At 55.1% G+C, this 27,817-nt stretch overlaps 2 protein-coding genes across 6 annotated transcripts in view; one reads left to right on the top strand and one right to left on the bottom strand.

Moving 5' to 3' along the window:
- The first annotated feature begins 37 nt into the window (after window positions 1-37).
- Window positions 38-21,303, top strand: POLR3H (RNA polymerase III subunit H). Of its 4 annotated transcripts, none has more exons than XM_023221874.2 (7): window positions 38-171; window positions 446-576; window positions 4,428-4,524; window positions 15,627-15,713; window positions 16,524-16,587; window positions 17,786-17,987; window positions 19,675-21,303. In XM_023221874.2, exons 2-7 carry the CDS (start codon window positions 466-468, stop codon window positions 19,726-19,728), a joined length of 615 nt encoding a protein of 204 aa, XP_023077642.1. In that variant the 5' UTR covers window positions 38-171; window positions 446-465; the 3' UTR covers window positions 19,729-21,303. The 4 variants fall into 4 exon arrangements, 2 of the variants coding, with proteins under 2 accessions (XP_023077642.1, XP_026307396.1); XR_003308276.1 differs by having other exon boundaries at window positions 142-576; window positions 19,675-20,648; window positions 21,014-21,303; XR_003308275.1 differs by having other exon boundaries at window positions 142-576; window positions 19,675-20,648; window positions 20,998-21,303.
- The window catches only part of ACO2 (aconitase 2), a 63,909-nt gene continuing 57,223 nt past the window's right edge, over window positions 21,132-27,817 (bottom strand). The window contains exons 10-19 of one of the 2 annotated variants that reach the window (XR_003308274.1): window positions 27,152-27,309; window positions 26,861-26,934; window positions 26,187-26,298; window positions 25,143-25,265; window positions 24,758-24,913; window positions 23,653-23,844; window positions 22,944-23,020; window positions 22,695-22,827; window positions 22,092-22,213; window positions 21,143-21,654 (exon numbers count right to left, since the gene is read on the bottom strand). Coding sequence is in view for 1 of the 2 variants with exons in the window: in XM_026451610.1 (XP_026307395.1) it covers window positions 21,520-21,654; window positions 22,092-22,213; window positions 22,695-22,827; window positions 23,653-23,844; window positions 24,758-24,913; window positions 25,143-25,265; window positions 26,187-26,298; window positions 26,861-26,934; window positions 27,152-27,309 (1,205 nt within the window). In the remaining variant the exon portion in view is untranslated. Of the gene's footprint in view, window positions 21,655-22,091; window positions 22,214-22,694; window positions 22,828-22,943; window positions 23,021-23,652; window positions 23,845-24,757; window positions 24,914-25,142; window positions 25,266-26,186; window positions 26,299-26,860; window positions 26,935-27,151; window positions 27,310-27,817 lie in introns of both variants that reach the window. The other variant, XM_026451610.1, reaches the window with a different exon arrangement.

Raw genomic sequence — 27,817 nt, 5'->3', positions numbered from 1 at the left:
GCCCCGCCTCCTCCCCGCCCTCTCTCCGCCCCACGCAGTGCGCGGGCACACACTCTGTCCGCCTCGGGCGGACAGAGGCTTCTTATTGGTGGGTTTTCCGGAAGCGATGGATTCGGAATCCCGCCCGCAGCCACGCAAAACCGAGCGGCTGTGTGCGGTGCGTGGTGCGTGGTACGTGCGGCGGCACGTGGCGCGGGTGCGGAGCGTGGCATGGGGGGGTCGCGCGGCGCGGGCGTGCACCCGGAGCTCTGAACAGGGAGCACCTCCCTCTGGCCTCGGTTTCCTCCCGTTGTAGTAGCGGAGCATGGCCCAGACCGGGCACCCGAGACCGCCCCGTGCAGCGTCACCGCCAGCCTGGGGGCCTCAGCGGCCGGGACGGGACCAAGGGGCTCGGGGATCCTCCCCGCCCCCGGCCCTGGTGCTTGACTGACCCTCCCGTTCCCAGAGCCCCCAGCGCAGACCGGGATGTTTGTCCTGGTGGAGATGGTGGACACGGTGCGGATACCCCCTTGGCAGTTTGAGAGGAAGCTCAACGACTCCATTGCCGAGGAGCTGAACAAGAAGTTGGCCAACAAGGTACTAGGCCCACGGCTCACGGGCAGGCCTTGGCGCGGGAGAGCCAGCGCCCCCTACCGGCCGCAGGCCTGGCCTCCGTCGTGCCAAGCCCTGGCCGTGGGCAAGCGGCTTAATGTCACAGAACTTTTGTTCACCGTGAAACAGGATGTTGAAGGGGATCAAAAGAAAATGGGCTTGAAAAAGGGAGTTGTAACTGGAAGTGTCAGACTGTACAATTCTAAATTACTTTGCAATTGCAGGCAAGTTACTGACCCCCTCTGGGCCTCAGTTTCCATTTGTAAAATGGGGATAAAATGTTGCTGTCCTTCCAGCCTTGCATTGGTTTTTTGTTGTTTTTGTTTTGTTTCTTTCTTTTTTTTTCTTTTTCTTTCCCCGAGACGGAGTCTTGCTCTGTCGCCCAGGCTGGAGTGCAGTGGTGCGATCTCGGCTCACTGCAACCTCTGCCTCCTGGGTTCAAGCGATTCTCTTGCCTCAGCCTGCCGAGTAGCTAGGACGACTACAGACGCGCGCCTCCATGCCCAGCTAACTTTTGTGTTTGTATTTGTATTTATTTTTATTTTTATTATTTACTTACTTATTTGAGATGGAGTCTCGCTCTGTCGCCCAGGCTGGAGTGCAGTGGTGCAATCTCGGCTCACTGCAAGCTCTGCCTCCCGGGTTCACGCCATTCTCCTGCCTCAGCCTCCGGAGTAGCTGGGACTACAGGGGCCCGCCACCACGTCCGGCTAATTTTTTTGTATTTTTAGTAGAGACGGGGTTTCACCATGTTAGCCTGGTTGGTCTCGATCTCCTGACCTCGTGATCCGCCGCCTCGGCCTCCCAAAGTGCTGGGATTACAGGCGTGAGCCACCGTGCCTGGCCAATTTTTGTATTTTTAGTGGAGATGGGGTTTCTCCATGTGGCCAGGATGGTCTGGATCTCTTGATCTCCTCGCCTCGGCCTCCCAAAGTGCTGGGATTACAAGCGTGAGCCACCGCTCTGGGCCAGTGCATTGTTTTTGTGAAGACGAACAGTTCTAGTAGTACAGAGTTAACTGTCAGGAGATTCATCCCTTCATTCTAGCAGCCAGTATTTGTGTGCCATCTCTGCGCCATGCCTGTGTGCCTTAGTGCCAGCTGAGAGGTCTTCCCACTGCCATTTCTCTGGCAGTCCTCCCGTCCCAGGTATTCTGTGTCACCTCACTCTCTCCATCTGAGACTTTTTCCTTTCCCTCTCCTTGAGAGCATGGACTTACCTGTCTTCTTCCCTGAAGTATCCCCTCATTTAGCCAGAGCCTGGCGCGAGTAGATGTTCCATAATTTTATGGTTTTTTTTTTTTTTTTTTTTTTTTTTAGACAGAGTCCCGCTCTTGTCGCCCAGGCTGGGATGCAGTAGTGCAATCTTGGCTCACTGCAACCTCCACCTCCTGGGTTCAAGCTATTCTCCTGCCTCAGCCTCTTGAGTAGCTGGGATTACAGGTGCCTGCCACCACGCCCGGCTAATTTTTGTACTTTTAGTAAAGACAGGGTTTCGCCATGTTGGCCAGGCTGGTCTCAAACTCCTGACCTCAGGTGATGTGCCTGCCTCAGCCTCCCAATAGTGCTGGGATTACAGGCGTGAAGCACCACGCCCAGCCATTTGTCTGTTGAATGAAACAGAGGCAAGTCTCTGAACTACAGTGTGCTGGGAAAAGCAGATATGAATGAGAGGGGTCCATAGTTGAGCGTGTGGTGACAAATTGAGGTAAATGCTGTGAGGGACAGGTGTTCACACACCTGTGGGAACAAAGGACCATCCCCGGGAATGAGGGGACCTGCAGCTTTGTTGAGGAGGTGGGGTTGGAACTGAGATCTGATGGTGAAGTAGAGCCAATCAGAGGATTCCTTTCTGGGGTGGGAGGGGACTGGGTGGAGAGAAGAGTCCTAAGGCAGGAACTGGCATGTGCAAAGGCTCTGTGAAGAAGGAATACAGGCAGGGCGCAGTGGCTCACACCTGTAATCCCAGCACTTTGAGAGGCTGAGGCTGGTGGATCACCCGAGGTCAGGAGTTCGAGACCAGCTTGTCCAACATGGTGAAACTCCATCTCTACTAAAAATACAAAAAATAGCTGGGCATGGTGGCAGGCGCCTGTAATCCCAGCTACTTGAGAGGCAGAGGGAGGAGAATCACTTGAACCCAGGAGGCGGAGGTTGCAGTGAACTGAAATCGTGCCATTGCCCTCCAGCCTGCGTGACAAGAGTGAAACTTTGCTTAAAAAAAAAAAAGAAAGAAGGGGTATAACACCCACCATGGTGTGGAAGAGGCTGGTGTGGCTTGGGTAGAGGGGAGGGTGGGCTGGAAAGGTAGGTGGGGGCCAGGCCACACGGCCCTGTAGGATGTTGGAGTTGAGGTATTGGTCTTTATCCGTGGAGCATCAGGAGGTGATGGACTGAGAAGGAGCCAGAAAGAGGAAGCTCAGCTGGCTTTAGATATGAGGCAGGTCTGTTCAGAAGAGGTGAGGTTGATTTGAAGATTGTTAGGTGGTGAAGGGAACTCATGGAGTCTTTAAGTGGATGGCTGCTAGTTACTTTGTGAGGTTGAAGGTGAGGGTCTGTTGGGGGATGAGCTACGGACCTTGTGGAGAGAGAAGGGGTGGAAAGGCCAAGAAGGGAATGTAGTCCCTTTGGAGTACAGGTCCTGTTGGGACAAGTCTTTTTTTTTTTTTTTTTTTTTGAGACGGAGTATCACTCTGTTGCCCAGGCTGGAGTACAGTGGCCAGATCTCAGCTCACTGCAAGCTCCGCCTCCCGGGTTGATGCCATTCTCTTGCCTCAGCCTCCCGAGTAGCTGGGACCATAGGCGCCCGCCACCTCGCCCAGCTAGTGTTTTTTTTTTTTGTATTTTTTAGTAGAGACTGGGTTTCACCGTGTTAGCCAGGATGGTCTCGATCTCCTGACCTCGTGATCTGCCTGTCTGGGCCTCCCAAAATGCTGGGATTACAGGCTTGAGCCACCGCGCCCGGCCAGGACAAGTCTTATAGTAGTCGATTAGATGAATCATTTGAGAGGAGGCCCAAACAGAAATCCATGGTCTGACAAAGGGCATGGATCTTGTGGCCTTATCTTGGTGAGGTTTGTCCACAACTCTGAGTTCTCTGAGCTTCTTGCAAATTCTTGGACAGTTCCTGCAAGAGTTCTAAGTGGGGGGTGATGACATGGTGGCAGATAAGCAGACACTGAGTAGCCAGTTGTTTGAACCACCATGGTGTGGGGTGGGGGCATGGGATTTCTGCACATTCTTGTGGCCTAGGTCATGTGTCCCTCTGCCAGCTGCAGTCCCTGTGGCTGCATCTGTGTGTCTGAGATGTTGTGAGCACAGTGGTTCTGACGCTGTGGTTCTGACGCTCACTAAACTGTGAGCTCTGGCATTGGCTTTGGGATGTCGGAGCTAGCATTCCTGTCACTGGTCCTCACTAGTAATAACAAAGATCCTCAGTGATGATTGTTTTCAGCACATGAACCAGGCACTAGGCTAGGGGCTTCACATCTGTTCTCTCTCTTTATTTTATAACCCTGCCGCCTGGTATTTCCCATTCTCTGATGGGGAGACTGAGGCTCAGAGAGGTGAAGTGACCCTCTTGGCAGTCACACGGTGGGTGGTAGAGCTGGCCTTGGAACCTGGACCTGTTTTGTCACCTGAGGCCCTGCTCCTTCCAGATCTCTGCATCGTTCTGAAGTTCCTTACCCTGGTTTCCTCCGCAAACTCATTTTCACCTTAAAAAGGAGATGATCATGACTTGCTTGCGGTTGTGAGGAGTTCAGACTGCCTGGGAGCTGGGCCTGTGGTCACTCTGTGTCCATGTGTACTTGTGTGTCTGTGTTTCTATACATGCAGGTCGTGTACAACGTGGGACTCTGTATATGTCTGTTTGATATCACCAGATTGGAGGATGCCTATGTATTCCCTGGGGATGGGGCCTCACACACCAAAGGTGGGTATCTTCTGTCCCTGGGGCATTGGGTTTCTTGGGGCTCTGTTTTCTGTAGCAAAAGTTCAAGCCAAAGCCAGGTTCAGTGGCGTGTGCCTGTAAGGCTGAGGGCGGAAGGATCTCTTGAGCCACGGAGTTCAAGGCCAGTCTGGGCAACATAGTAAGACCCTGTCTTTAAATAAATAAATAAAATATTAAAAAAAAATTTTTTTTTGAGACGGAGTCTCGCTGTGTCGCCCAGGCTGTAGTGCAGTGGCCGGATCTCAGCTCACTGCAAGCTCTGCCTCCCGGGTTTATGCCATTCTCCTGCCTCAGCCTCCCAAGTAGCTGGGACTACAGGCGCCTGCCACCTCGCCCGGCTAGTTTTTTGTATTTTTTTAGTAGAGACGGGGTTTCACCGTGTTAGCCAGGATGGTCTCGATCTCCTGACCTTGTGATCCGCCCTTCTCGGCCTCCCAAAGTGCCAGGATTACAGGCTTGAGCCACCATGCCCGGCATAAAATATTTAAAAATTTTAAAAGGTTAAAGCCAAAGAGATGGCCAGAGGGTGCTGGGAGTCCTAGAGGTTGAGAGACCTGGTGCCTCATCCTGAATTGGCCAGGAATTGACCCGGTGACAGCAGCAGACTTATCTTCTCTGGGCCTCTGTTTCCTCATCTGTGAGGCCTGGGATGTGGACTAGGTGGTTCTCAAGGCCTCTTCAGCTCTGACATCATAGCTCTCTGTCTGTGCCCTTTTAGTCTCATTGCTACTGAGCCCTGCACCTTGTCCATTCCTCGGACTGCCCACTGTCTGTGGAGAGCAGACGGAAGGGGGATCAGCAGGCTGGCTGGGGGAGGGGGACTTCGATAGTAGGACTCAGTAAGAGTGTGGTCTCGAGATTCAAAGCTGAGCTCTGCCTCTTAATAGCTGTGTGTCCTGGCAGAATATGTCATGGCTCTGTGCCTCTGCTTCCTCATCTGTCAGTTGCAGTTCAGCAAAGATTTTATATTCCAAGACTGTTGTGAGGATTAAGGAGTTAATACATGAAAGCTCTTAGGACCGAGCCTTGGCACCTAGCGAGCGCTCAGTGACTTACCAGCTTGGATTGTTCCTCCCTATTCTGTGGGTCAGTTGGATAGTTTTCCTCTGAGCTGGCTGGCCTGGGGCTGGACGATCTAGGATGGTCTTACATTCTGAAGGTTGGCAGATTGGTTACTGGGAGCCTGGGCTGGGCTGGCCCATCTCTGCCCCACATGGTCTCATCTTTCAGTAGGCCAGGCTGGGCTTGGCGGTTTTAAGGTTCCAAAGTTCAGTGCATAAGTACTTCTCAAGCCTCTGCTTCCATCCCATTGGCTAGGGTGAGGGTATGGAGAAATAGACTTCACCTCTGGGTAGGAGAAAGTGCAGTTACATTGCAAAGGGCTGTGCAGCCAAGGATGGGAGGGTGATCACCAGATCCTGGAAGGAGGGTGGAGTAGAGAGAGGACCACGCCGAGAGCAGTGGGGACCACCAGTCAAGGGAGGTGGTGAGCCCAGGAGAGGGGCATTCTTCATTCTCATGTCTGGACCAAGCCAGTGTAGGAGACAGTGAGAGGCCCACTGAGAGGGTTCAGGCTCCCAGAGCACAAGCACCGAGCCTGCCATCCCTTGGATACCCAGAAGCACAGTTCTCAGCCTGCCCCAAGCCTCCTGAGTCAGAATCTTGGGGGATGGGCCCAAATACCTTTTGAGACGGAGTCTTGCACTGTTGCCCAGGCTGGAGTGCAGTGGTACGATCTCGGCTCACTGCAACCTCCGCCTCCTGGGTTCACGCCATTCTCCTGCCTCAGCCTCTTGAGTAGCTGGGATTACAGGCACCCACCACCAAGCCCGGCTAAGTTTTTGTAATTTTAGTAGAGACGGGGTTTCACCGTGTTAGCCAGGATGGTCTTGATCTCCTGACCTTGTGATCCACCCGCCTTGGCCTCCTTAAGTGCTGGGATTACAGGCGTGAGCCACTGCACCCAGCCAATTTTTTTTTTTTTTTTTTTTTTTAAGATGGAGTCTCGCTCTGTTGCCCAGGCTGGAGTGCAGTGGCGCAATCTTGACTCACTGCAACCTCTACCTCCTGGCATCAAGTGATTCTCCTGCCTCAGCCTCCTGAGTAGCTGGAATTACAGGCATGCACCACCCTGCCTGCCTAATTTTTGTATTTTTAGCAGAGACGGGGTTTCACAATGTTGATCAGGCTGGTCTCGAACTCCTGACCTCGTGATCCGCCTGCCTCGGCCTCCCAGAGTGCTGGGATTGTAGGCATGAGCCACTGCCCCCGGCCCCAAAGACTGTTTTAACAAGGTGCCAGGTGGTTGTCACATGAGCCTGTGATGGATAAGCCCTGCGGTAGTCCATACTGGTCAGCCTCTCAGCATAGAGATGCCAGAACATTCCAGAGTATGCTGTGAGACTGCCTGGTGTCTGTGTCCAGCCATTCAGGGAATTAATTAGTTCACATAGATGTTATCATGCTACGCCGAGAGGCCGAAGAGACAGGCTGTCTTTGTGCGGACTAGCAGCATTTGCGTTAGCAGAGAAATAAGACTGCGGTGTGAAAAGAACCACGAGGGCCTCTGTTTACAGAGAAGGATGCCGAGCTGAGCCTATTCTCCGCATTTGGACAGGGGCCTTGGTTGTCCAGGAGACAAGTGGTAATAGGTACTAGAAATTCCAGAAAAACTTGGAGAAAAAAGTCACATTGGGGCCGGGTGCGGTGGCTCACGCCTGTAATCCCAGCACTTCGGGAAGCCAAGGTAGGTGTTTCACCTGAGGTCAGGAATTCGAGACCAGCCTGGCATAATGGCAAAATCTCGTCTCTACTAAAAATTAAAAACAAAAGCCGGACGTGGTGGCTCACGCCTGTAATCCCAGCATTTTGGGAGGCTGAGGTGGGCGGATCACAAGGTCAGGAGTTTGAGACCAACCTGACCAACATGGTGAAACCCATCTTTACTAAAAATACAAAAATTGGGCTGGGCACGGTGGCCCAGGCCTGTAATCCCAGCACTTTGGGAGGCTGAGGCGGGCAGATCACGAGGTCAAGAGATTGAGACCATCCTGGCTTAACATGGTAAAACCCCGACTCTACTAAAAATACAAAAAGTTAGCCGGGTGATTTGTTTTTCTAAGACCAGCCCAGAGCAGGCGCAAAAGAACCAGCAACCAGGCAAGGGTAGGAGCAAAACTGCAAGTTTATTTTTGGTCACTTAAGGTGTGGGGGAGAAGTCTGTCGGCCTCTGGCAAAGGAGGCCGGCAGAGTCCCCCGGTGGGGCTCTCGGACGGACTTCCCACAGTCCCGACATCCCGACAGGAGTGGGGCTATGAGAAGGCCGCGTGGCTCACTGGCCATGAGCTGCTTTTCTAGGAGTGGGAGGGCAATAGGCGAGTGAGCCGCTTTTCTAGGAGTGGGAGGGCAATAGGCGGGGCACGGGCGTGTCGAGGGGCGTTCCGCAGGTGTGACCAGGTAAATCTTGGTCTCTTCGGATTGACGTCACCTGGCGCATGCCCAGTTGATCTGCACCTTCCAGGGTTGCTGGCTGCATTTTTGCGCGCGCAGGAAAAGTTGGGGGGGGGGGGGGGGGAGATGAAGAACCCGGAAGTGCACCATCTTGCCTCCGTTCGTCCAAACAGTCCAACCTTTTATTGATAATAGTGATAAAGGGGCGCCGTGGTCTGTCTGGCTACTTCCTGCTGTTAAGGGGCGTCATTAAGGTCAGGGCCCATGGTTGGTATTTGGATGTACGGATGAAGAATAAAATAAGGCACAGTATTAGTATAGGAATGAGGAATGGAAGCATTTGTTGGATTATGGGCAAAACTCAGAAGGATAGTCCTGGCAAGGTTGGGGAGTATGAGATAGTTAAGAAAATTTAGTAAGTTTGAGGCGAGTGGGGGAAAGCCAAACTGATTTCCACTGATTGCTTTCGGTAGGGGCCCTTTTTAGCTGGGAATGAGGAACGAGTGCGCAAAGTAGTTGTTGGCCAGGCAGCAATTAAGGATTGGAGTTTTTCGTGGAGTGGATGGCTTTCCACTTACTCCTACTACAGAGATATTGGATGGAAGTCTAGGTCCAGAGAAGGACGGCAAAACAGAATAGGTAGCCTCGCTGTTGATTAAAAAATTAATTGTCTTACCTGCTACCAGGAGAGTTACCCACGGCTCGGCGAGGGTGATGGGGGTCCCCGAGTCTCGGCACCTTCAGTTGTCATCGTCCAGATGTAGGAGCTGGAAGGAGCTCCCAGGATCCTGGGAAAGGGGGTCATGTGGAGGCGCGGCACCTGTTCTCAGGGTGGGGCAATCAGACTTCCAGTTTCCTCCCTGCTGGCAAGCAGGGCAGGGGGGTTGCTGGTGGACGAGGGTTAGGACATTCACTGGCCTAATGTCCTGATGCCTTAAGGCTGCGTTGGGGCTCGGGGACCTTGCGGACACCTGTTGGCATAGTGTCCTGCCTTGCTGCACTTATAGCAGGCAGGCTCCTTTTGTAGCTTTGGAGTCTGTGGGGTGTGTGCTCTCTGGTCTGGGGTTACTACTGGGCTGTAAAGCCGCTGCTAGGAGCTGTGCCTTCTGTTCAAGGCGAGCCTGCCGTCTCCTCTCTGGAGTTATAGACCTTAAGGGCTAATTTAACTAGGTCTTGTATTGGTGTCTGAGGACCATCCTCTACCTTTTGAAGTTTTTTACGAATGTCAGGAGCTGATTGAGAAATAAGACGCCAAAATGGTGGCCCCTGTGGGGGAGGCCGGATCTAACCAGGTATACTGGGTTAGAACCTCAGTCAGTTTAGGGTAGAGGTTAGGATAACCTGGAGGTCATGCCAAGTTAAGTCATAGGCCTGACAAAGGTGTCTAAATTCCTTTATGTATATGGTAGGATTAGCTGAGAAATCACCTAAACGCTTCTCAATTTTGGAAAGATCGGCCAGTGAAAAAGGGACATGTACTCTGACTACCCCCTCCGCCCCAGCTACCTCTCGCAAAGGCGCTAACACTGTAGGAGGGTGTGGGCAGAGATAGGAGACTCAAGACAGCCAGTTGGAGGCCTCGAAGGAGGCATGGGACCGAGTGGATTACTAGTAGATAAGGAGGAGGAAGGAGGAGTCTGGGCAGGAAGGGAGGGGGTAGAGAGAAGGAGGAGTATAGGGACGAGAGCTTAAGGCCCAAAAGCCTTGTACATAATTAATTTCGGACCACTTGCCTAGCCGCTGGCAGAAATTGCTGAGGTCAAAAAATTAAGCGCTTCCTCCTAAGGTCTTGTTCAAGCTGTAAGGTTTTTAAATTGGCTGGGAGGCACCCTAAGGGGGTGCTCTTTGGAAATTTGGACTGGGGGGGTTTCCCGTTTGTTTCCTCTTTACTTACATAATGGACACAATGGAAATGGAAGTGGATCTCTGCCTGGCTTCAAAGCGTCCTTTGGAACCAGCAGAGACAGACTGGAGGCTCATGGAGCCAAAGTGGAGAGTACCTTCAGGCGGACGTCTCCATCCTGAACAGCTCTCCGGAGCCACTTGGTGGCTCCAAATGGACCTCGGACCTGCGCAGGATTTCTGGCCGAGGGAGGTAAAGAGGAGACAAGGGCACTTACCCCAGAGAGGCCATGAGAGTGAGGGAAGCGGGTCTCAGGTCCTGGTCCGTCTGCGGTGTGGAAGCAGGAGGAGGTTCCTCAATCCCTAGAGGCCTGAGGAGGGGTCTCCTCCCGGGTCTTCGGCACCAACTGATTTGTTTTTTCTAAGACCAGCCGAGCGGGCACAAAAGAACCAGCGACCAGGCAAGGGTAGGAGCAAAACTGCACATTTATTTTTGGTAACCTAAGGTGTGGGGGAGAAAAGTTGGGAGGGGGGGGGGATGAAGAACCCGGAAGTGCACCATCTTGCCTCCGTTCGTCCAAACACCAGGTATGGCGGTAGGTGCCTGTAGTTCCAGCTACTTGGGAGGCTGGGGCAGGAGAATGGCATGAACCCAGGAGGCAGAGCTTGCCGTGGGCCAAGATTGCGCCACTGCACTCTAGTGTGGGGACAGAATGAGACTCCATCTCAAAAAAAAGGCCGGGCGCGGTGGCTCAAACCTGTAATCCCAGCACTTTGGGAGGCTGAGATGGGCGGATCACGAGGTCAGGAGATCAAGACCATCCTGGCTAACACGGTGAAACCCTGTCTCTACTAAAAACTACAAAAAATTAGCCGGGCGTGGTGGCGGGCGCTCCCAGCTACTCGGGAGGCTGAGGCAGGAGAATGGCGTGAACCTGAGAGGTGGAGCTTGTAGTGAACTGAGATCCGGCCACTGCACTCCAGCCTGGGTGACAGAGTGAGACTCCGTCTCCAAAAAAAAAAAAAAAATTAGCTGGGTGTAGTGGCATATGTCTGTAATCCCAGCTACTCAGGAGGCTGAGGCAGGAGACTTGCTTGAACCTGGGAGGCAGAGGTTGTAGTGAACCGAGATTGTGCCACTGCACTCCAGGCTGGGTGACAGGGCAAGACTGTGTCTCAAAAAAAAAAACTAATTAGCCAGGTATGGTGGTGTGTGTGCCGGTAATCTCAGCTCCCTGGGAGGTGGAGGTGGAGGCAGGAGAATCGCTTGAACCCAGGAGGCCAAGAACACGCCACTGCACTCCAGTTTGGGTGACAGAGAGAGACTCCGTCTCAAAAAAAAAAAATGTTGGAGGAAATTCTGTCTATTCAATTGGAAGATTTCTACTGCTGACTTTTATTAGCCCCCACCCTCATCTGTCCTGGGTCTCTGTTTTCTTGGGAATCAGGTGGGAGGCATGGAGTGATCACAAGGACCTAGATTTGAATTAATTCTGGCTCTGGCCTCCTGGATGGGGACCTTGGGTGGGTCCCTCCGCCTCTCTCAGCCTGAGTTTCCTCCTCTGTACAATGGGGTTAGCCCTGCAGCTATAAAACTGCTGTTGAGCACCATGCAGGTTGAGCTGTGATTTTTGTTGTGGGAACCAATTGCCGTGCTTTGAGGCTGACGCCTGACCCCAGGCCCTGTTCCCACTGCTCCCACTCCTGCAACCCCGCTGCCTCACTGAGGGCTGTCACCAAGCCAGTGCTGGAAAGGCTCAGCACCAGGTCATGCTGTGCCTTCACCTTTGTTCAGAGGAATATTTATTTGCCTGGGCCTTGGGAGCGGTTGCTCTACCTCTCTGAGACTTGGTTTCCCTATCTGTGCACACAGTATAATGACAGTAATAGAACCTTCCTCCCTCATTAAATATCTGTGAGGAGTCAACAAGCAAATCTGAGCGAAACTTTGGTCTAGCGCCCAGCACGTAGGGCGTGCTCACAGATGATGGCCTTTGTGGCGTGGGACCCTGACCCCCATTGGCTAAGTCTACCCCTAGTTATTTGGTGCCAGCCTCTGTTCTCCACACCCTCCCAGCCTGGGACCTGCTGTACGCTGCCCCCGCCTGCCCCATTCTGATCGGGGGCCCTGCTCGCAGCTCCAGAGCAGTGCTCCTTTGTGGCCACCTTTAGTTATTTATTTTTTAACTTTTTTTTTTTTTTTTTGAGACAGAGTCTTCCTCAGTCGCCCAGTCTGGAGTGCAGTGGCGCGATCTCGGCTCCCTGCAAGCTCCACCTCCCGGGTTCCTGCCATTCTTCTGCCTCAGCCTCCCGAGTAGTTGGGACTACAGGCGCCCGCCGCCACGCCCGGCTAATTTTTTGCATTTTTAGTAGAAACGGGGTATCACCGTGTTAGCCAGGATGGTCTCGATCTCCTGACCTCGTGATCTGCCCACCTCAGCCTCCCAAAGTGCTGGGATTACAGGCGTGAGCCACTGCGCCCGGCCTATTTTTTAACATTTTAAAATATTTTATTGATTTGCAAATCAGGCAGCTTCCTCAGCCAGAGTTGGTGCAGAGACACCCCCCCCACCTTTTTTTCTTTTCTTTTCTTTTTTTTGAGACACAGTCTTCTCTGTTGCCCAGGCTGGAGTACAGTGGTACGAACTTGGCTCACTGCAACCTCTCTGCCTCCCGGGTTCAAGCCATTCTCCTGCCTCAGCCTCCTGAGTAGCTGAGATTACAGGTGCCCACCACCACGCCTAGCTGAATTTTGTATTTTTAGTAGAAATGGGGTTTCACCATGTTGGCCAGGATAGTCTTGAACTCCTGACCTCAGGCAATCGGCCTGCCTTGACGTCCCAAAGTGTTGGGATTATAGGCGTGAGCCACCACGCCTGGCCTTTTTTTTTTTTTTTTTTTGCCTTTTTTAACATGTTTATCATTTGTTTCATTTTTTTCTATTGTAAAATATACATAACATGAAATTTACCAATTTAAACATTTTAAGTGTACAGGTCAGTGGCATTAGGCACATTCATATTCTTGTTTTTTTTTTTTTTTTTTTTTTTTTTGAGACAGAGTCTCGCTCTGTCGCCCAGACTAGAGTGCAGTGGTGCCATCTCGGCTCACTGCCTCTCTGCCTCCCGGGTTCACGCCATTCTCCTGCCTCAGCCTCCCAAGTAGCTGGGACTACAGGTGCCGGCCACCACCCCCAGCTAATTTTTTTTTGTATTTTTAGTAGAGATGGGGTTTCATTGTGTTAGCCAGGATGGTCTCAATCTCCTGACCTTGTGATCTGCCTGCCTCAGCCTCCCAGAGTGCTGGGATTACAGGCGTGAACCACTGCACCCGGCCCACCTCCAGAACTTTTTCACAGGGCAGATGTGGCGGCTCATGCTGGTAATCCCAGCACTTTGGAAGTCTGATCACTTGAACCTAGGAGTTTGAGACCAGCCTGGGCAATGTGGTAAAACCCTGTCTCTAAAAAAATGCAAAAATTAGCTGAGCATGGTGGCGGGCACCGGTAATCGCAGCTACTCAGGAGGCTGAGGCAGAGAATCGCTTGAACCTGGGAGGCGGAGGTTGCAGTGAGCCAGGATCGCGCCATTGCACTCCAGCCTGGGAAACAAGAGCGAAACTCCGTCTCAAATAAATAAATAAATAAATGCAAAAAATGAGTTGGGCACGATGGCACGTGCCTTTAGTTTCAGCTACTTGAGAGGTTGAGACGCGAGGATCACTTGAGCCTGGGAGTTTGAAGCTACAGTGAGCCATGATGGTGCCACTGCACTCCAACCTGGGCGACAGAGTGAAACTCTGTCTCAACAAAAAAACACAACAACAAAAAAACTTTTTCATCATCCCAGACTGAAGCTCCTTAGACATTTAACACTAATTCCCCATTGCCCACCCGGCCAGCACCTGGAAACCACTGTGCTACTTTTTTAAAAAAATTTTTTGAAGGCAGTGACAGGGTCACTCACTGCAGCCTCTGCCTCCTCAAACAATTCTGGTACCTCAGCCTCCTGAGTAGCTGGGATTACAGGTGCCTGCCACCATGCCCAGCTTTTTTTTTTTTTTTTTTTTTTTTTGAGATACAGTCTCGCTTTGTCACCCAAGTAGAGTGCAGTGGTTCGATCTCAGCTCACTGCAACCTCGGCCTCCCTGGTTCAAGTGATTTCTCCTGCCTCATCCTCCCGAGTAGCTGGGATTACAGGCATGCACCACCATACCCAGCTGATTTTGTGTTTTTAGAGAGACGGGGTTTCTCCATGTTCTCCGTGTTGGTCAGGCTAGTGCTGAACTCCTCACCTCAGGTGGTCCGCCTGCCTTGGCTTCCCAAAGTGCTGGGATTACAGGCATGAGTCACCATGCCAGGCCTAGCTAATAATTTTTTTTTTTTTTTTTTTTGAGATGGAGTCTCACTCAGTCGCCCAGGCTGGAGTTCAGTGGCGCGATCTTGGCTCACTGCAAGCTCCGCCTCCCGGGTTCATGCCATTCTCCTGCCTCAGCCTCCCAAGTAGCTGGGACTACAGGCACCCGCCGCCACGCCCGGCTAATTTTTTGCATTTTTAGTAGAGACGAGGTTTCACCGTGTTAGCCAGGATGGTCTCGATCTCCTGACCTCGTGATCCGCCCGCCTCAGCCTCCCAAAGTGCTGGGATTACAGGCGTGAGCCACCGCACCCGGCCTAATTTTTGTATTTTTAGTAGAGACTGGGTTTTGCCACGTTGGCCAGGCTGGTCTCAAACTCCTGGCTTCAAGTAATCCACCCACCTCAGCCTCCCAAAGTGCTGTGATTACAGGTGTGAGCCACCGCCCCAGCTTCCTTCCTCTTGATGGTTCTTTAGACTCATCCTTTTTTTTTTTTTGAGACGCAGTCTCACTCTGTTGTCCAGGCTGGAGTGCAGTGGCGCTATCTTGGCTCACTGCAAGCTCCACCTCCCAGATTCTCGCCATTCTCCTGCCTCAGCCTCCCGAGTAGCTGGGACTCCACAGGCTCCCGCCACTGCGCCTGGCTAATTTTTTTGTATTTTTAGTTCAGATGGGGTTTCACTGTGTTAGCCAGGATGGTCTTGATCTCCTGACCTCATGATCTGCCCGCCTCAGCCTCCCAAAGTGCAGGGATTACAGGCGTGAGCCACCGCGCCCGGCTTCAAACCCTGCTTTCTTTTTTGTTTTTTTGAGATGGAGTCTCGCTCTGTCGCCCAGGCTGGAGTGCAGTGGCGCGCTCTCCACTCACTGCAAGCTCTGCCTCCCGGGTTCACGCCATTCTCCTGCCTCAGCCTCCCATGTAGCTGGGACTACAGGCGCCCGCCACCGCACCTGGCTAGTTTTTATGGTTTTTTTTTAGTAGAGACGGGGTTTCACCATGTTAGCCAGGATGGTCTCGATCTCCTGACCTCGTGATCTGCCCGTCTCGGCCTCCCAAAGTGCTGGGATTAGAGGCGTGAGTTACCGCGCCCAGCTAAACCCTGCTTTCTTTACCAGTTGCTTCTGCCCTTTTTAGGAGCTGAAGGAGAGCCTGAAGGGAGGTTGAAATTGACTTTGGAGCCACTGATGGCTCAGAGTCTGGGCTCAGGTGTGAATAACGTAGCAGTTTTGGGAGTGCCCAGTTCTAGGACAGCTGCTGCTGGCACCTTGTGGGGCCATGCTGTGAACTTGCAGGAGACAAGGGGAGGGTCTGGGCCTGCAGGGGGATGTGGCATGGAGCAGCCACACAGGCCCCCGGGTGTGCTGGCACCTGAGGGTGACATGAGAGTGTGCTGGGGCCCCAGTCAGCGTCACTGACGGGCTTTCTTCATTTCCAGTCCATTTTCGCTACGTGGTGTTTCATCCATTCCTAGACGAGATTCTGATTGGGAAGATCAAAGGCTGCAGCCCAGAAGGAGTGCATGGTAACAGTGGCCCTGATGCCTCAGACAAGACTTGGGAACAGTGTGGGTCAGGAGGTCTGTGCCCATCCACATGGTCAGGGGAGGGCTCAGGTGTTGAGGCTGAACCTTCCCCGTGGCGTCAGAGAAGCTTGCCCACCCTCCCTTTCTTTTTTTTTTTGAGACGGAGTCTCGCTCTGTGGCCCAGGCTGGAGTGCAGTGGCCGGATCTCAGCTCACTGCAAGCTCCACCTCCCGGGTTGACGCCATTTTCCTGCCTCAGCCTCCCGAGTAGCTGGGACTACAGGCACCCACTACCTCGCCCGGCTAGTTTTTTTGTGTGTGTTTTTTTAGTAGAGACGGGGTTTCACTATGTTAGCCAGGATGGTCTCGATCTCCTGACCTCGTGATCCGCCCGTCTCGGCCTCCCAAAGTGCTGGGATTACAGGCTTGAGCCACCGCGCCCGGCCCCACCCTCCCTTTCATGTGTTGCGTGAGGACCTCCATCAGCGGTGAGGTTTCACTGTCAGGCCATCACTCAGGGCTTCAGGGTGGGCACTGAAGGTGGTGGAAGTGACTGGGAGTCTTCAGCGCCCACTGGTCACTGTTGTGTGCAGAGGTTTTGGGGACTAGGTGCTCCAGGCTTTGACCAGGGCTGCTCGGCTGTGTGGGTGGTGTAGGCAGAGGCATTAGGCGGGGAAGGGGCCTAGTTTTCCATAACGACATCCACCTCGTGAGCAGGCCAGGGCAGGGCTTGCATGTCAAGCATCAGACCCTGCAATGTTTGGTGTCCACTGGGAACCCCCATCTCAGGCCGTCACCTGCTTCCTTCCAGTCTCTCTAGGCTTCTTCGATGACATTCTCATCCCCCCAGAGTCACTGCAGCAGCCAGCCAAGTTGTATCCTCCCAAGGTTAAAGTGGTTTGTCACAGAGGAGCTCAGGCCTCTCCAAAGGAAAGTCCCCACTCTTTAGGGTGGCCTTTGGGTCCTGTAACCTGATGCCACTGGCCTCTGTGCCTGCCCCCAGCCTGTGTTTTGCTCCAGAGGCAGCAGCCTGTCTGTGCCTCCCATTCAGGGAGTGAAGTGATGCCCACGTGCCTGTCTTTGTCGGGGCTGTCAGGCTTGGCTGTCTGGGTTGTACACTGCACACCATTAGAGCTGTGGTGTCCTGGGGGACACCATTCATTTCTGGTTCACTTCACTTAGGTTTTCCCTGCAGGAATCATCTTAGAGATCACTTGCCCTGGAGGCTTACGCTGGTCCCTGGGACGTGAGGCCTTGCCTGTGTTCCGGGTCATGGGCTGAGATGTGTTCCTCTGGGCCTCCGTTGTCCCTGTCCCACCCCTCACCTTGCTGTACTGGGGTTGTCTGTTTCTGTGGGGCCATCCACGAATCTGAGACTCCTCACTAGGAAGGACTCTGACGTGTCACAGCTGTACTCACGGTGCACAGCACGGGACCTGGCACAGAGGCAGGACCCAACAGTGGGACTGCCACCAGAGAACCCATGGCTCCCCTCTGTGGGCTTTGCTGGGGGCGATGGAGGGCCAAGGGGGGCTGCCCTGGCTGGGTGGCCGCATGGCTCTGGGTCTGTGTGTGACTCCAGGATGTGTTAGAAAACCTGGCGCAGCCCGGCTGGTTCTCTCACCAGCTGTCATCCAACTGGGTAGGTGACCTCCCATCCCACTGCGTCCTCTTGGAAACGGCAAGTCCTTGGGTGCCCATCAGCCTGTTGCAAGGCTTTGATGAAAAGGGTGTGTGGGGCCCCGTGGCAGGAGGCCCAGGTTGCTCTGGTCTTAAGAGGTGGGACTTGGACCATGTCTCGTCCCCTCCTGCTCTGGTGCTCTGAGATCCATGTGCGTCTGGCCGTGGTGTCTGAATGGGGGCCCGGTGTTCCCCATCCTGGCTCCTGGCATCCAGGAGTGCTTGCTCCTCGCTGTTTGGCCCAGGCCTTGCACATGGGGCTGGGACCTGCTTTTCCTGTGACTTCCCAGCCACAGTGATCTCACCCTGGGATTGGTTTTTCCTGGGGTCGGGGGGTGCTGAGGGAAGCCCCTCCCACGATCTGGTTGCTGCCTTGACCCTGGACCCTCTCAGCGACGAAGCGGAGCAGGTGTGGGTGTGGGAGTATGAGACGGAGGAAGGAGCGCATGACCTCTACATGGACACCGGCGAGGAGATCCGCTTCCGGGTGGTGGACGAGAGCTTTGTTGACACGTCCCCCACGGGGCCCAGCTCAGCAGATGCCACCACTTCCAGTGAGGAGCTGCCAAAGAAGGAAGCTCCATACACGCTTGTGGTGAGTGGCCCTGATGGTGCTGAAGCCACCATGGAGGCGGGAGAGCCGGAGTGCAGGGCTAGAGGCTGTGTCCTTTGGGTTCTGCTCTGGAATCTCCCCCAGCAGGTCAGGGATCCTGTTGGGGGGCCTTGGCTGGTCACTCCTCCCTGGAGAGCCTGAGTTTCTGTAGGCCAGGGCTGTGAGGCAGTAAAGGTACATGGCTGCTGGTGGGGTGGGCAAGTCAGCTTGCAAGGGGGACAGAGTTCATGCTGGACACGACCAGTGATAAAGAGCCTTTGAGGCCAGGTGCAGTGGCTCATGTCTGTAACCCCAGCACTTTGGGAGGCCAAAGTGGGAGGATTGCTTGAGGCCAGGAGTTTGAGACCAGCCTGGCTAACAAAGTGAGAGGTTGTCTCTACAAAAAACAATTAGCAGGGCATGGTGGTGTGCCCTGTGGTCCCAGCTACTTGGGAGGATGAGGTGGGAGGATCCCTTGAGCCCAGGAGTTCAAGGTTGTGCCACCGCATTACAGCTTGGGCAACAGAATGAGACGCTGTCTTTAAAAAATTGGGAGGTAGGGGCCGGGCGCGGTGGCTCAAGCCTGTAATCCCAGCACTTTGGGAGGCTGAGACGGGCGGATCACGAGGTCAGGAGATCGAGACCATCCTGGCTAACACGGTGAAACCCCGTCTCTACTAAAAAATACAAAAAACGAGCTGGGCGAGGTGGCAGGCGCCTGTAGTCCCAGCTGCTGGGGAGGCTGAGGCAGGAGAATGGCGTAAACCCGGGGGGCGGAGCTTGCAGTGAGCTGAGATCCGGCCACTGCACTACAGCCTGGGTCACAGAGCAAGACTCCATCTCAAAAAAAAAAAAAAAAAAAAGAAAAAAGAAAAAATTGGGAGGTAGGGAGGCGTTTGAGGGAGAAAGAAATCAAGGAAGGGGCTTGGGAGAGATCAAAGCCCTGAGATTAAGGGCAGGACTGCTGAGCGCAGTGGCGCATGCCTGTAATCCCAGCACTTTGGGAGGCTGAGGCTTGCAGATCACAAGGTCAGGAGATCAAGACCATCTTGGCTAACATGGTGAAACCCCATCTCTACTAAAAATACCAAAGATTAGCTGGGTGTGGGTGGCAGGCACCTGTAGTCCCACCTTCTCGGGAGGCTGAGGCAGGAGAATGGCATGAACCCGGGAGGCAGAGGTTGCAGTGAGCCGAGATCGTGCCATTGCACTCCAGCCCAGGTGACAGTGCGAGACTCCGTTTCAAAAAATAAAAATAAAAATAAAAATGAATAGGTAGGGCTCCCTGTAGGAACAGCATTAAAACACTGAAATAAAATGGAGGGCTCCAGGGAAGAGTGGCCCTCAAGGCTGCTCCCTGTTGGATGTGTCTGGAGCATGGGCCTCATGTTTGCTCAGCCTTCCTGCCACAATTAGAACCTAGGTGGCCCTGGAGGGCAGGCCTGAGGGTGAGGAAGGGTCCCTGACCCTGTCAGGGCCTGGGGTCCCTGGAGAGGGATCTGCGCCCTGCATGCCGCGTGCCCATCAGCAGCACTGCTGTGGCTCCGTCTCTCCAGTGCCTCTGGGCTGCCGTGTGCTCCTCCTCCACTTTGCCTGTGCTGGGCCTGCTGGGCTCCCCTCACCTCCTGTCCAGGTTGGTTCAAGCCAGCGTGTTAGTGAAATGTGCGTGTTCTTTCTCTATCCCTGGCAGGGATCCATCAGTGAGCCAGGCCTGGGCCTTCTCTCCTGGTGGACCAGCAACTAGCCCTGGGGCTGGACAGTGGACCCTACCGGCCTGCAGGAAGGTGGTATGGCAGTGTGTGAAGACAAGAGCAGCTAAGCTGAGCCTAGAACCAGGCCCAACTCAGCCACGGGCAGGGCAAGTGACCTTGGTCACTAGGGATGGGATGAAGAAGGCTGATGCTAACAGCAGCAGAGGCTAATGTGTCTTGAGCTGGACAGTGGGGCAGGGCCAGGAGTGCCCACCAGCTTGCCCCCCTCCTCCACCATCTAGGCCCTGCTCCTCTCCCCAGAGCTTCTGAAGTCACTGCTTTCAGTGACAGCAAAGCCATTTAATAAACAATGGCAGCATCAGAAGGGAAGGGGCCACCCTTGTCTCAATGGCCAGTGTTATGATCTAAGGTCACTGAGTTCCTGTCGCTGGGACAGCATGGCCTCTCTTATCACAGAGATGGGCTCCCCCAACCCCCACCAGGTGGCAGCACGTGGGGGCTGTGAGCTCTGGGCTGCCCCAGGCTGGCCTCTGGGCTGGCTGAGCCTGGTGCAGCCATAAAGTACATAGGGAGTAAGGCTGGCTTGCCTGGGGTGGCTGCTTTGGGCGCTGGAAGCTGCCAGTTGGAATTGACTGGGCATGAAGGGGAGGCACCTTCCCACCAGCTTGTGGAAAAAGGTGGGGTAGCCCCTGAGCTCTAGGAGACCAGTAGGAGACCAGTTCCTGATCAAAACAGTGGAGGCTCTGGGCTTTGCTGGTACCCCCTACCCAATTCATGACACAAGACAGCAGCAAACCTGGGACCACCTGTCCCTCAGATCTCAGCTATTGCCATGAGCACCTTGCGGGACTGCTGATGACACCCCAGCACTGGGCCCACAGCGTTTCTTCAGCAGCATGGCTTCGCAGGGTTCCTCCTGCCCCTCTGCCGACACCAGGATGCTTGCCTTACAGTAAGTAAGTTTTGTCCTGGTGATGGGGCCTCCATGGAATCTGCCTCCTGCCCTGGCCTCTTTGGCTCTCACAGGACCCGAGTGTGGAGGTGCTGGCTGGTGGTGTCAGCTGATGCCACTCCCTTTCCAGATAGCCTCATCTGCTATTGTGCCCACCCTCAGTGTTTAGAGGGCTACATGAGGCCACGCCTGGCATATCAGTGCCCAGGGAAGATGGAGAGTGAAGGCCTGTCTCTGGGAGACTCAATTCTGGCCCAGCAGGGAAGCTACAGGAACGTGGGGGGCAGGGCTGCTCTGCAGGTGGGGTGGGGCGGGAGGTGACAGGGAGAATGTATCTGCCACACCTCAGGTCTCCTTCACCGCAGTGATGGATCCAACTGTGGCTGTGGCTGTGGCTGTGGCTGTTGGGCCTCCACTGACCTTGACTGAAAAGACCCTTCCTGGACCCTGAAGCTGGTAACAAATGGCACAGACACCACTCACTCATAGAACAGTCACTGGTTTTGGATTCTTGTTTTCCTTGCAACAACAAAAGGTTCTCTAGAATCCTTCAGCCACCAATGAAATGATCAGGCAGGAGAAAAACTTTAGATGGGAGTGTTGTCATCAAAAATAAATACAGTTGCATGGATCTGCTTAAGATCTGAACCAAACTAAAAATAGGAAGACAGGGGCTAAAAAGTTATTTTAAGAACTCCCCCACCATAACCACAGTCACTCCGTGGGCTGAGCGGGGAGCAGGAAGCATGTCTGGTCACACCATCTTGGAATAAGAAGCCATGACTGGATACATCGGATCCGCTGATGGCGCACGTGGGGCTGAACTTGACGCCAGCACTGGGGCAGGGCGGGGGGCGGGGAGGCACTGCCCTCACTGCTGCAGCTCCTTCATTCTGTTGAGGGCACTGCCGGCGCGGAACCACTCGATCTGCGTCTCGTTGAAGGTGTGGTTCAGGAGGATAGTCTCCTGGGTCCCGTTGGGGTGCTTGATGATGCACTTCAGGGGCTGCAAGGAGAAGGTGGGTGTGGGTGGAAGTGGGTACTGCGTGCCCTTGGTTCTGCAGGGGGGTCAGGGAGGCCGGGCACTGCCTGGGGACCTAGGAGGTCAGCAGGCAAACCAAATCCTAGGCCAGTCAGTGCCTCATGGCCCAGGTTAGACCCACATGGCACCTACAGGGGATTCCTGGGGCCCAGAGGGTCCTGCAGTGGGTGGGCTGTCCCCCGAGTGTCAAGTCCTGGTGAGTAAAGGGAGGCTGAGGAGGTAGGAGGGCCCTCGGCTGACCCCAACCCCCAACTCTGGGAAGGCGCTTCCCTTTCTCTGTGGGGCCACCTGGAGAACTGGGGGTCTTTCCAGCTGGAATGGAGCCTCCTGGGGCCAGTGCAGGAGGGGAAACAAGGTGGCTGCCCCTCACCCCACCCCCTCGGGGGATCCGGCCTCCTAACCTTGCCAGGGGTGAAGTCCTTTAGGCCTTGAATGGTCAGCTTGTCCACGGGGTGAATCTTGTTGTAGTCGGCTGGGTCAGCGAAGGTCAGGGGCAGCAGGCCCTGTTTTTTCAGGTTGGTCTCTGGAAGGCAGGTGGCATTCGGTCATCGGGGGGCCTGACCAGCCTGGAGAGCTTCATTTTCTGAACCCATCCGGGGCTCTGGGAGTTGCCCCTAATCCTGCTGCCTGGGACAATGCCCGGGCATTGACTACAGGGCCCTGGTCTGCTCCCTTTCACGAGGGGCGCCCCAAGCAAGTGTGCGCTGGTGCTGAGGTCTGTGAGGCCTTCCTGCTGCACATTCCTGATCAAAAAGAACCCTCTGGCACGTGCCCTGGATCTCAGCGGCTCAGATCTACAAGCCTGGACGCAGGGCCTGCAGGAAGCCAGGAAGCTGAGCGTCAGATGTGCCTTGTGTGAGCCTAAGAAGGGGTGAGAGGCTGACGGGCCTGTGGGCTGCAGTGGAGAGAGCCTAGAACCAGGCCCAACTCAGCCACGGGCAGGGCAAGTGACCTTGGTCACTAGGGATGGGATGAAGATGGCCCGGGTGCAGACTCCAGCTCACCGTGGATCCTGGCGAAGCTCTTGGTGATGATGGCCCGGGCCCCAAGGTGGCGAGGCTCCAGAGCTGCATGTTCCCGGCTCGAGCCCTCGCCGTAGTTCTCGTCTCCGATCACCACCCACCTGATGCCATGTTTCTGTCAGGCAAGCGGGGGTGAGGTTACAAGGCAGTCCCCACCTGCCTGGCCTCACCCACCTGGCGCCTGGGCATCCTGAGGCTCCCAGTAAAGGGGCTGGAGGGGCCCTTCCTCACCTGCTGCCTGAGGGCAAGTGAAGCCTGGGTGAATGAGACCCAAACGAGGCCCCGAGGGGACGGAGGCGCCTGGCTGTCTGCAGTGGCACAGAAGACAGAACCCACCCATTGGTGCTTGGCAGGGAGGCAGGTGTGTGTGGAGGGAGGTGGGGGTGAGACAGGGATGGCCTCCGGGGCCCCACCCAAGATGCATCTGTGAAGCTCAAGGCGCCCCCTTCCTGGGAGCACCTTCTGCTCCATCCAGCCACCAGGGGGTGCCAGAGTCCCCTCACCCGGCTGGGCCAGGACTTGTTCTGTTGGTTTCTCAAAGCAGAACAAGGCCAATCACCTCAGACCCCGGCACTGGCCTCAGACCCCTCCGCCTGCTCATTGCGAGGCCCCATGTAGCCCCCTCTGTGAGCCTGTTGGCCTCTGACTTCCCGAGCTGGCCCCCTTCCTCGTCTTGGTCTAGGGCCAGATATCTCCTGAGCGCTGCTCTCACTAACTCCTCCTGGTGCAGGGACCCGGCTGTACCACTGGACCTGGGCCTGATGCCCTCTCAGCCACAGGGAGGGGCCGCAGGACTCTCCTTCCTTCCACAGCAGTCCCCTCTGGGCTCAGCCAGCCTCCTTCCTAGTTTCCATTCCCCTAATGTCCTCCCTGCACCTGCCTTCCAGGCCCCTTCAGGAGTGGCGACTGGCACTGCCCGCCCCCATCAACTTTGACCCACCTTGTAGTAGCGGGCAGTGTCAGGGACGGGGCCAAACTCCTGAGTGACGGCATTGCGCACGGAGTTGGCCTTGCCATTTTCAATGTTGATGGCACCAATGAGCAGGTTGTTGGAGATGTTGTCCAAGTGCCCACGGAACTTGAGCCAGGGGCCAGCAGCCGAGATGTGGTCAGTGGTACACTTCCCTTTGACCTTGGGTGGTGAGTAGAGAGGACAGAGGTCAGGGCATGGCATGGCCCTAGAGGGGTGGATGACAAGCCCTCCAGAGGCAGGTAGCAGGCTCTGGGGCCCAGGACGGGTGACAGAGGAATGAGAGGCAGGCAAGGTTTTAGACACGTGTTCTGTGGTCCTGGCGCTTCCACCCTCAGGCCACATGGGCTCCGGCCAGCCCATCACTCATCCTCTCAAAGGCCTCTGGCTGCTTAGTCTCCCTTTTGGGGCAGGTCACCCAAAGTGGGGACAGGTCAATGTTCGCTCACCCTTCAGGCCTTGGCTGCAAGATCAGCCACCGACCTCATGCCGGACACACAAGCCCGGGACCTGCCTGGGTCCTGGCTGATGACTGATCAGTCTCTTCTGTCATATGGGTGCCTGGAGACCCCTTAATAAACAGCATAAATTAATATCTCACAGATTGGAGGCCTCTGGCCACACCAAAAAGACTTGTTTTTGGTTAGTGCCAAACACAGGCCATCCCCTATCCACAGGTGTGCAACTGTGGGGGCGGGAGTCATCCGTGGCTTCCAGAGCCTGTGTGGACACGCCAGGTGTGGAGGCTGCTGTGCAATCACACACACCGTCCCAGCTCAGCCTAAGCTGTACTCACCTGCCCACACCCGCTGGAGGTGGCTCTGATCAGCTGCTGCCGGATGGCTGAGGGCCCCAGATGGAGGCTGGCCAGATCTAGCTCTGCCCAGTTCAGGGCCACAGAGAAGGGGAACGCTGGACTGTGATGCCCTCTCTGCTCTGCAGCCAAACCTCCCTTTCATCTCCCACCTGCGACTTGCCTGTTTGCTCACTTCCTCCAGGTTCATGGCCCTTCCCGATGCTCAGGGGACGGGGCCCTGGCAGGGTGGGACTGTCATGCCATCCCCGTGCTGCTGACCTTGATGAGGATCTGCAGGTCCTCCAGGTCCTTGCCATCCCACTTGTCAAAAGGCTCCAGGAGCTGCAGGCGCTGGCTGGTGGGGCTCACATCCACGTGCTGCCCGCTGCTGTCCTTGGGGGGGTGCTGGTAGGTGTCCTGCCCTGGGTCAAACTCCTGCAGCAGGGGATGGGGATGTGTGGGGTGCTGAGTCCTCAGTTCCCACAAGGACGGACTCTCAGAAGGTAAGTTTCCCTGGGCCCCACCTCCATTCCCAGGGAACAGAGCTGCTCTCTTCTCACTAGCAGCGCCCTCCCTGCCTGCACAGGAGGTGCTGTGAGGTTGAGAAGGAAGTGCTGTGGCCACACAGCAACCAGCAGAGCCCTCAGGGGGTGCGGGCGCTCACCGCTTTGGGAAGCTCATCCGCATCCGGAGCCTCCAGCTTGAACTTCTTGCCATCCGTGCCCGTCAGGTAGTCGGTCTCGGGGTTGAACTTGAGGGTTCCTGCAATGGCCAGGGCTGTGACAATCTGAAATGGAGGTGGCCAGTATGTTGGTCAGCACCAGTCGACACTCCTATCTCCTGCACCCACCAGAAGCCTAGACCAAAACTGAGACAGGAAACCAGGAAATTTCCATGTTCTCCCCAGACCCCTGTGTTCCTCAGAGGCCAGAGCTGCAGGATGATCTTTGGGACCACAGGGCCTTGGGACTGCAGAGGACTCAGGAAGCCAAGGGCAGTGCGGCCTCACCCATCCCAGCAGGGCCGGGCCGGCAGTGCTGTCCTGTCCTCACAGCTGTCCTGGAGGGAGCAGGGGCCTGGCGCAGAAGTGCCGCTGTGATGCAAAGCCCCTCAGTGCAGAGGACGCTAAAAACATGGAAGGGGCCATTCTTCCATCCATTTAGCAGGAAGTATTTGTAGAACACGCAGGTAAACAACCAAGTCAAGAGAGCCTGGCCATGTGCCAGTCACGGCCAGGGCCGAATACCACCAAGAGCAAGGCTCGTTCTGGCCACGGGAACGATGGCAAGGCCTCGCTTTTGTGGAACTCCCACCTGGGGTCGGAAACTGCGTATGTCCCACACACTTTCCCAGGTAATCCCAAGGATTATGGGGACACAGAGCGTGACTTGGCCACGCTCATACAGCGAGTTAGAGGCAGGGCTGGGATGTGTCCTAGGCAGTCCTAGGAGATTCCAAATTCCATGCTTATAAGCACAAACCACTGAATAAGTATCTCATAATCCCACGACCCAGGGAGCCCCAGGCAGGAAGCACCAAGCATGCGCCTGGGGCTGGGAAGACCTGTGGCTCCTGGCTTCCACTTGGATGACCCCTGCCCTGCGATGTCAACCCTGGCCCCAGTCCTCATCTCCTCCTGCCTCCTCCTCTGACCCGCCAGGAACCCCCAGAGGCTGTCCCAGGCTCGTGCGCAACTGGGCGGTCTCACCTCTGGGGACGTGACGAAGGCATGGGTCTCGGGGTTCGCGTCGTTGCGACCCGTGAAGTTCCTGTTGTAGGAGGTGACGATTGTGTTCTTCTCCCCCTTCTTGATGTCCTTCCTGCCAGGTCAGAGGAAACAGGGTTAGGGATATCTGGCCTTGTCACCTGGCCTGTGCCGAGAACAGGTAAGCTGGGTTCCTGCAGCGAGCCCAGCCTAGCTCCTACCGAGGGAAAATGGAGATGCCCTGCCAGGGCTGCCTCCTCGCTGGGCCACATGCAGAGCAGAAAGGAACCTCAGGATCACTGGGCCCAGCCTGCAACCACACGTAAGGCAGAGGCAAGGCTTCGGTCAAGGCCTGAGTTTCCTGACCTGGAGCCACTGCCTCCTCTCAAACGGCTCCATCAGAGTTTCTGCTGTGTCCGTTAGGGTAAGGCCGCGCTGGCTTCCTCCTGCCAGCCCAGGCTTTAGCCAAGTGGCCCCCCAGTGCCTCTGCAGGGCTCTTCCTCACCCAGCCCCACTTTCCAGGCATGTCTGCCAGAGGTTTCTAATGGGCAAGAGTCCCTGGAGCTATAGACCTTGGCTGGAGTCTCTTCTCTCAATCCCAGTCATTCCTCCTCCAACTTCTGGGGCTCCATACCCTGTGCACAAGGGGCTGTCCTGTCAAAAGATGTGCCTCTTACCTGTCCCACTGGCCAATGCAGGGGCCACAAGCATTGGCCAGGACAATGCCGCCCAGATCCCTCAAGATCTGTGCCTGCCAGGGAAAGAGGAAGACAGAATGTCAAGGGTAGGTGAGAGTCTGATGGGAAGGGGTGATTTGGTGGCTGCAGGATGAAGTGCTGTACTGGAACCCCAGGGCAGCCACTGGGACCTGCACCAGCCCCGGCCCAACAGGCCTGCGGGCTTGTGCCACCTGGAGGCATTACTCAGCATGGGGTCAGGGAGATAGGCAGGGGGACATGGGCACTCACATAGCCGTCCCGCTCAATGGTGGCGCGGATCTGCTCGGAACCTGGAGTGATGGTGAACTGGGACTTGCACTTGAGGCCATGGGCCAGTGCCTGCTTGGCCACAGCTGCCGAGCGCCCCATATCTTCATAGCTTGAATTGGTGCAGCTACCAATTAGACCTGGTGCATTGTGGGTGGTGGGGTTAAGGGTCAGGAGGAGACTGTGAGCAGAGGTCTCCACCTGACCTTAAATTATCCAGACTTGGCCAAAAGAGTTCACCATCTGGGCTGGGCCAGAGACTTTTTAACAGAGACCAGTTGGAAGCAACTGAAACACCCAGCAATAAAGGACAGGCTGCTCATTACCTGGCATGATTTGAAGAAAGATGCTGCAGTCATTGGCCATGACACTGAACACATTAGTACTATGACCCCTTTTACAGCAATATCATGTACATGTGTAGGCACGTCAGAGGGCTCATACGAACATATGAACAGCCATCCTTGATGGGCTGGCGCTGATAGGAGATGCTATTTTTCTTCTTTTATACTTTCTATTATTTTCTGGGTTTTAAAGATTGTTTTATAATTAGGGCAATAAGAGTTCTTTTTAAGGCCGGGCGCGGTGGCTCAAGCCTGTAATCCCAGCACTTTGGGAGGCCGAGACGGGCGGATCACGAGGTCAGGA

The sequence above is a fragment of the Piliocolobus tephrosceles genome, chromosome 19 (assembly GCF_002776525.5).
Source record: "Piliocolobus tephrosceles isolate RC106 chromosome 19, ASM277652v3, whole genome shotgun sequence".
NCBI lineage: Eukaryota > Metazoa > Chordata > Mammalia > Primates > Cercopithecidae > Piliocolobus > Piliocolobus tephrosceles.
Note: the sequence above shows the minus strand (reverse complement) of the source record. Positions and strands in the feature narration are given on the sequence as shown.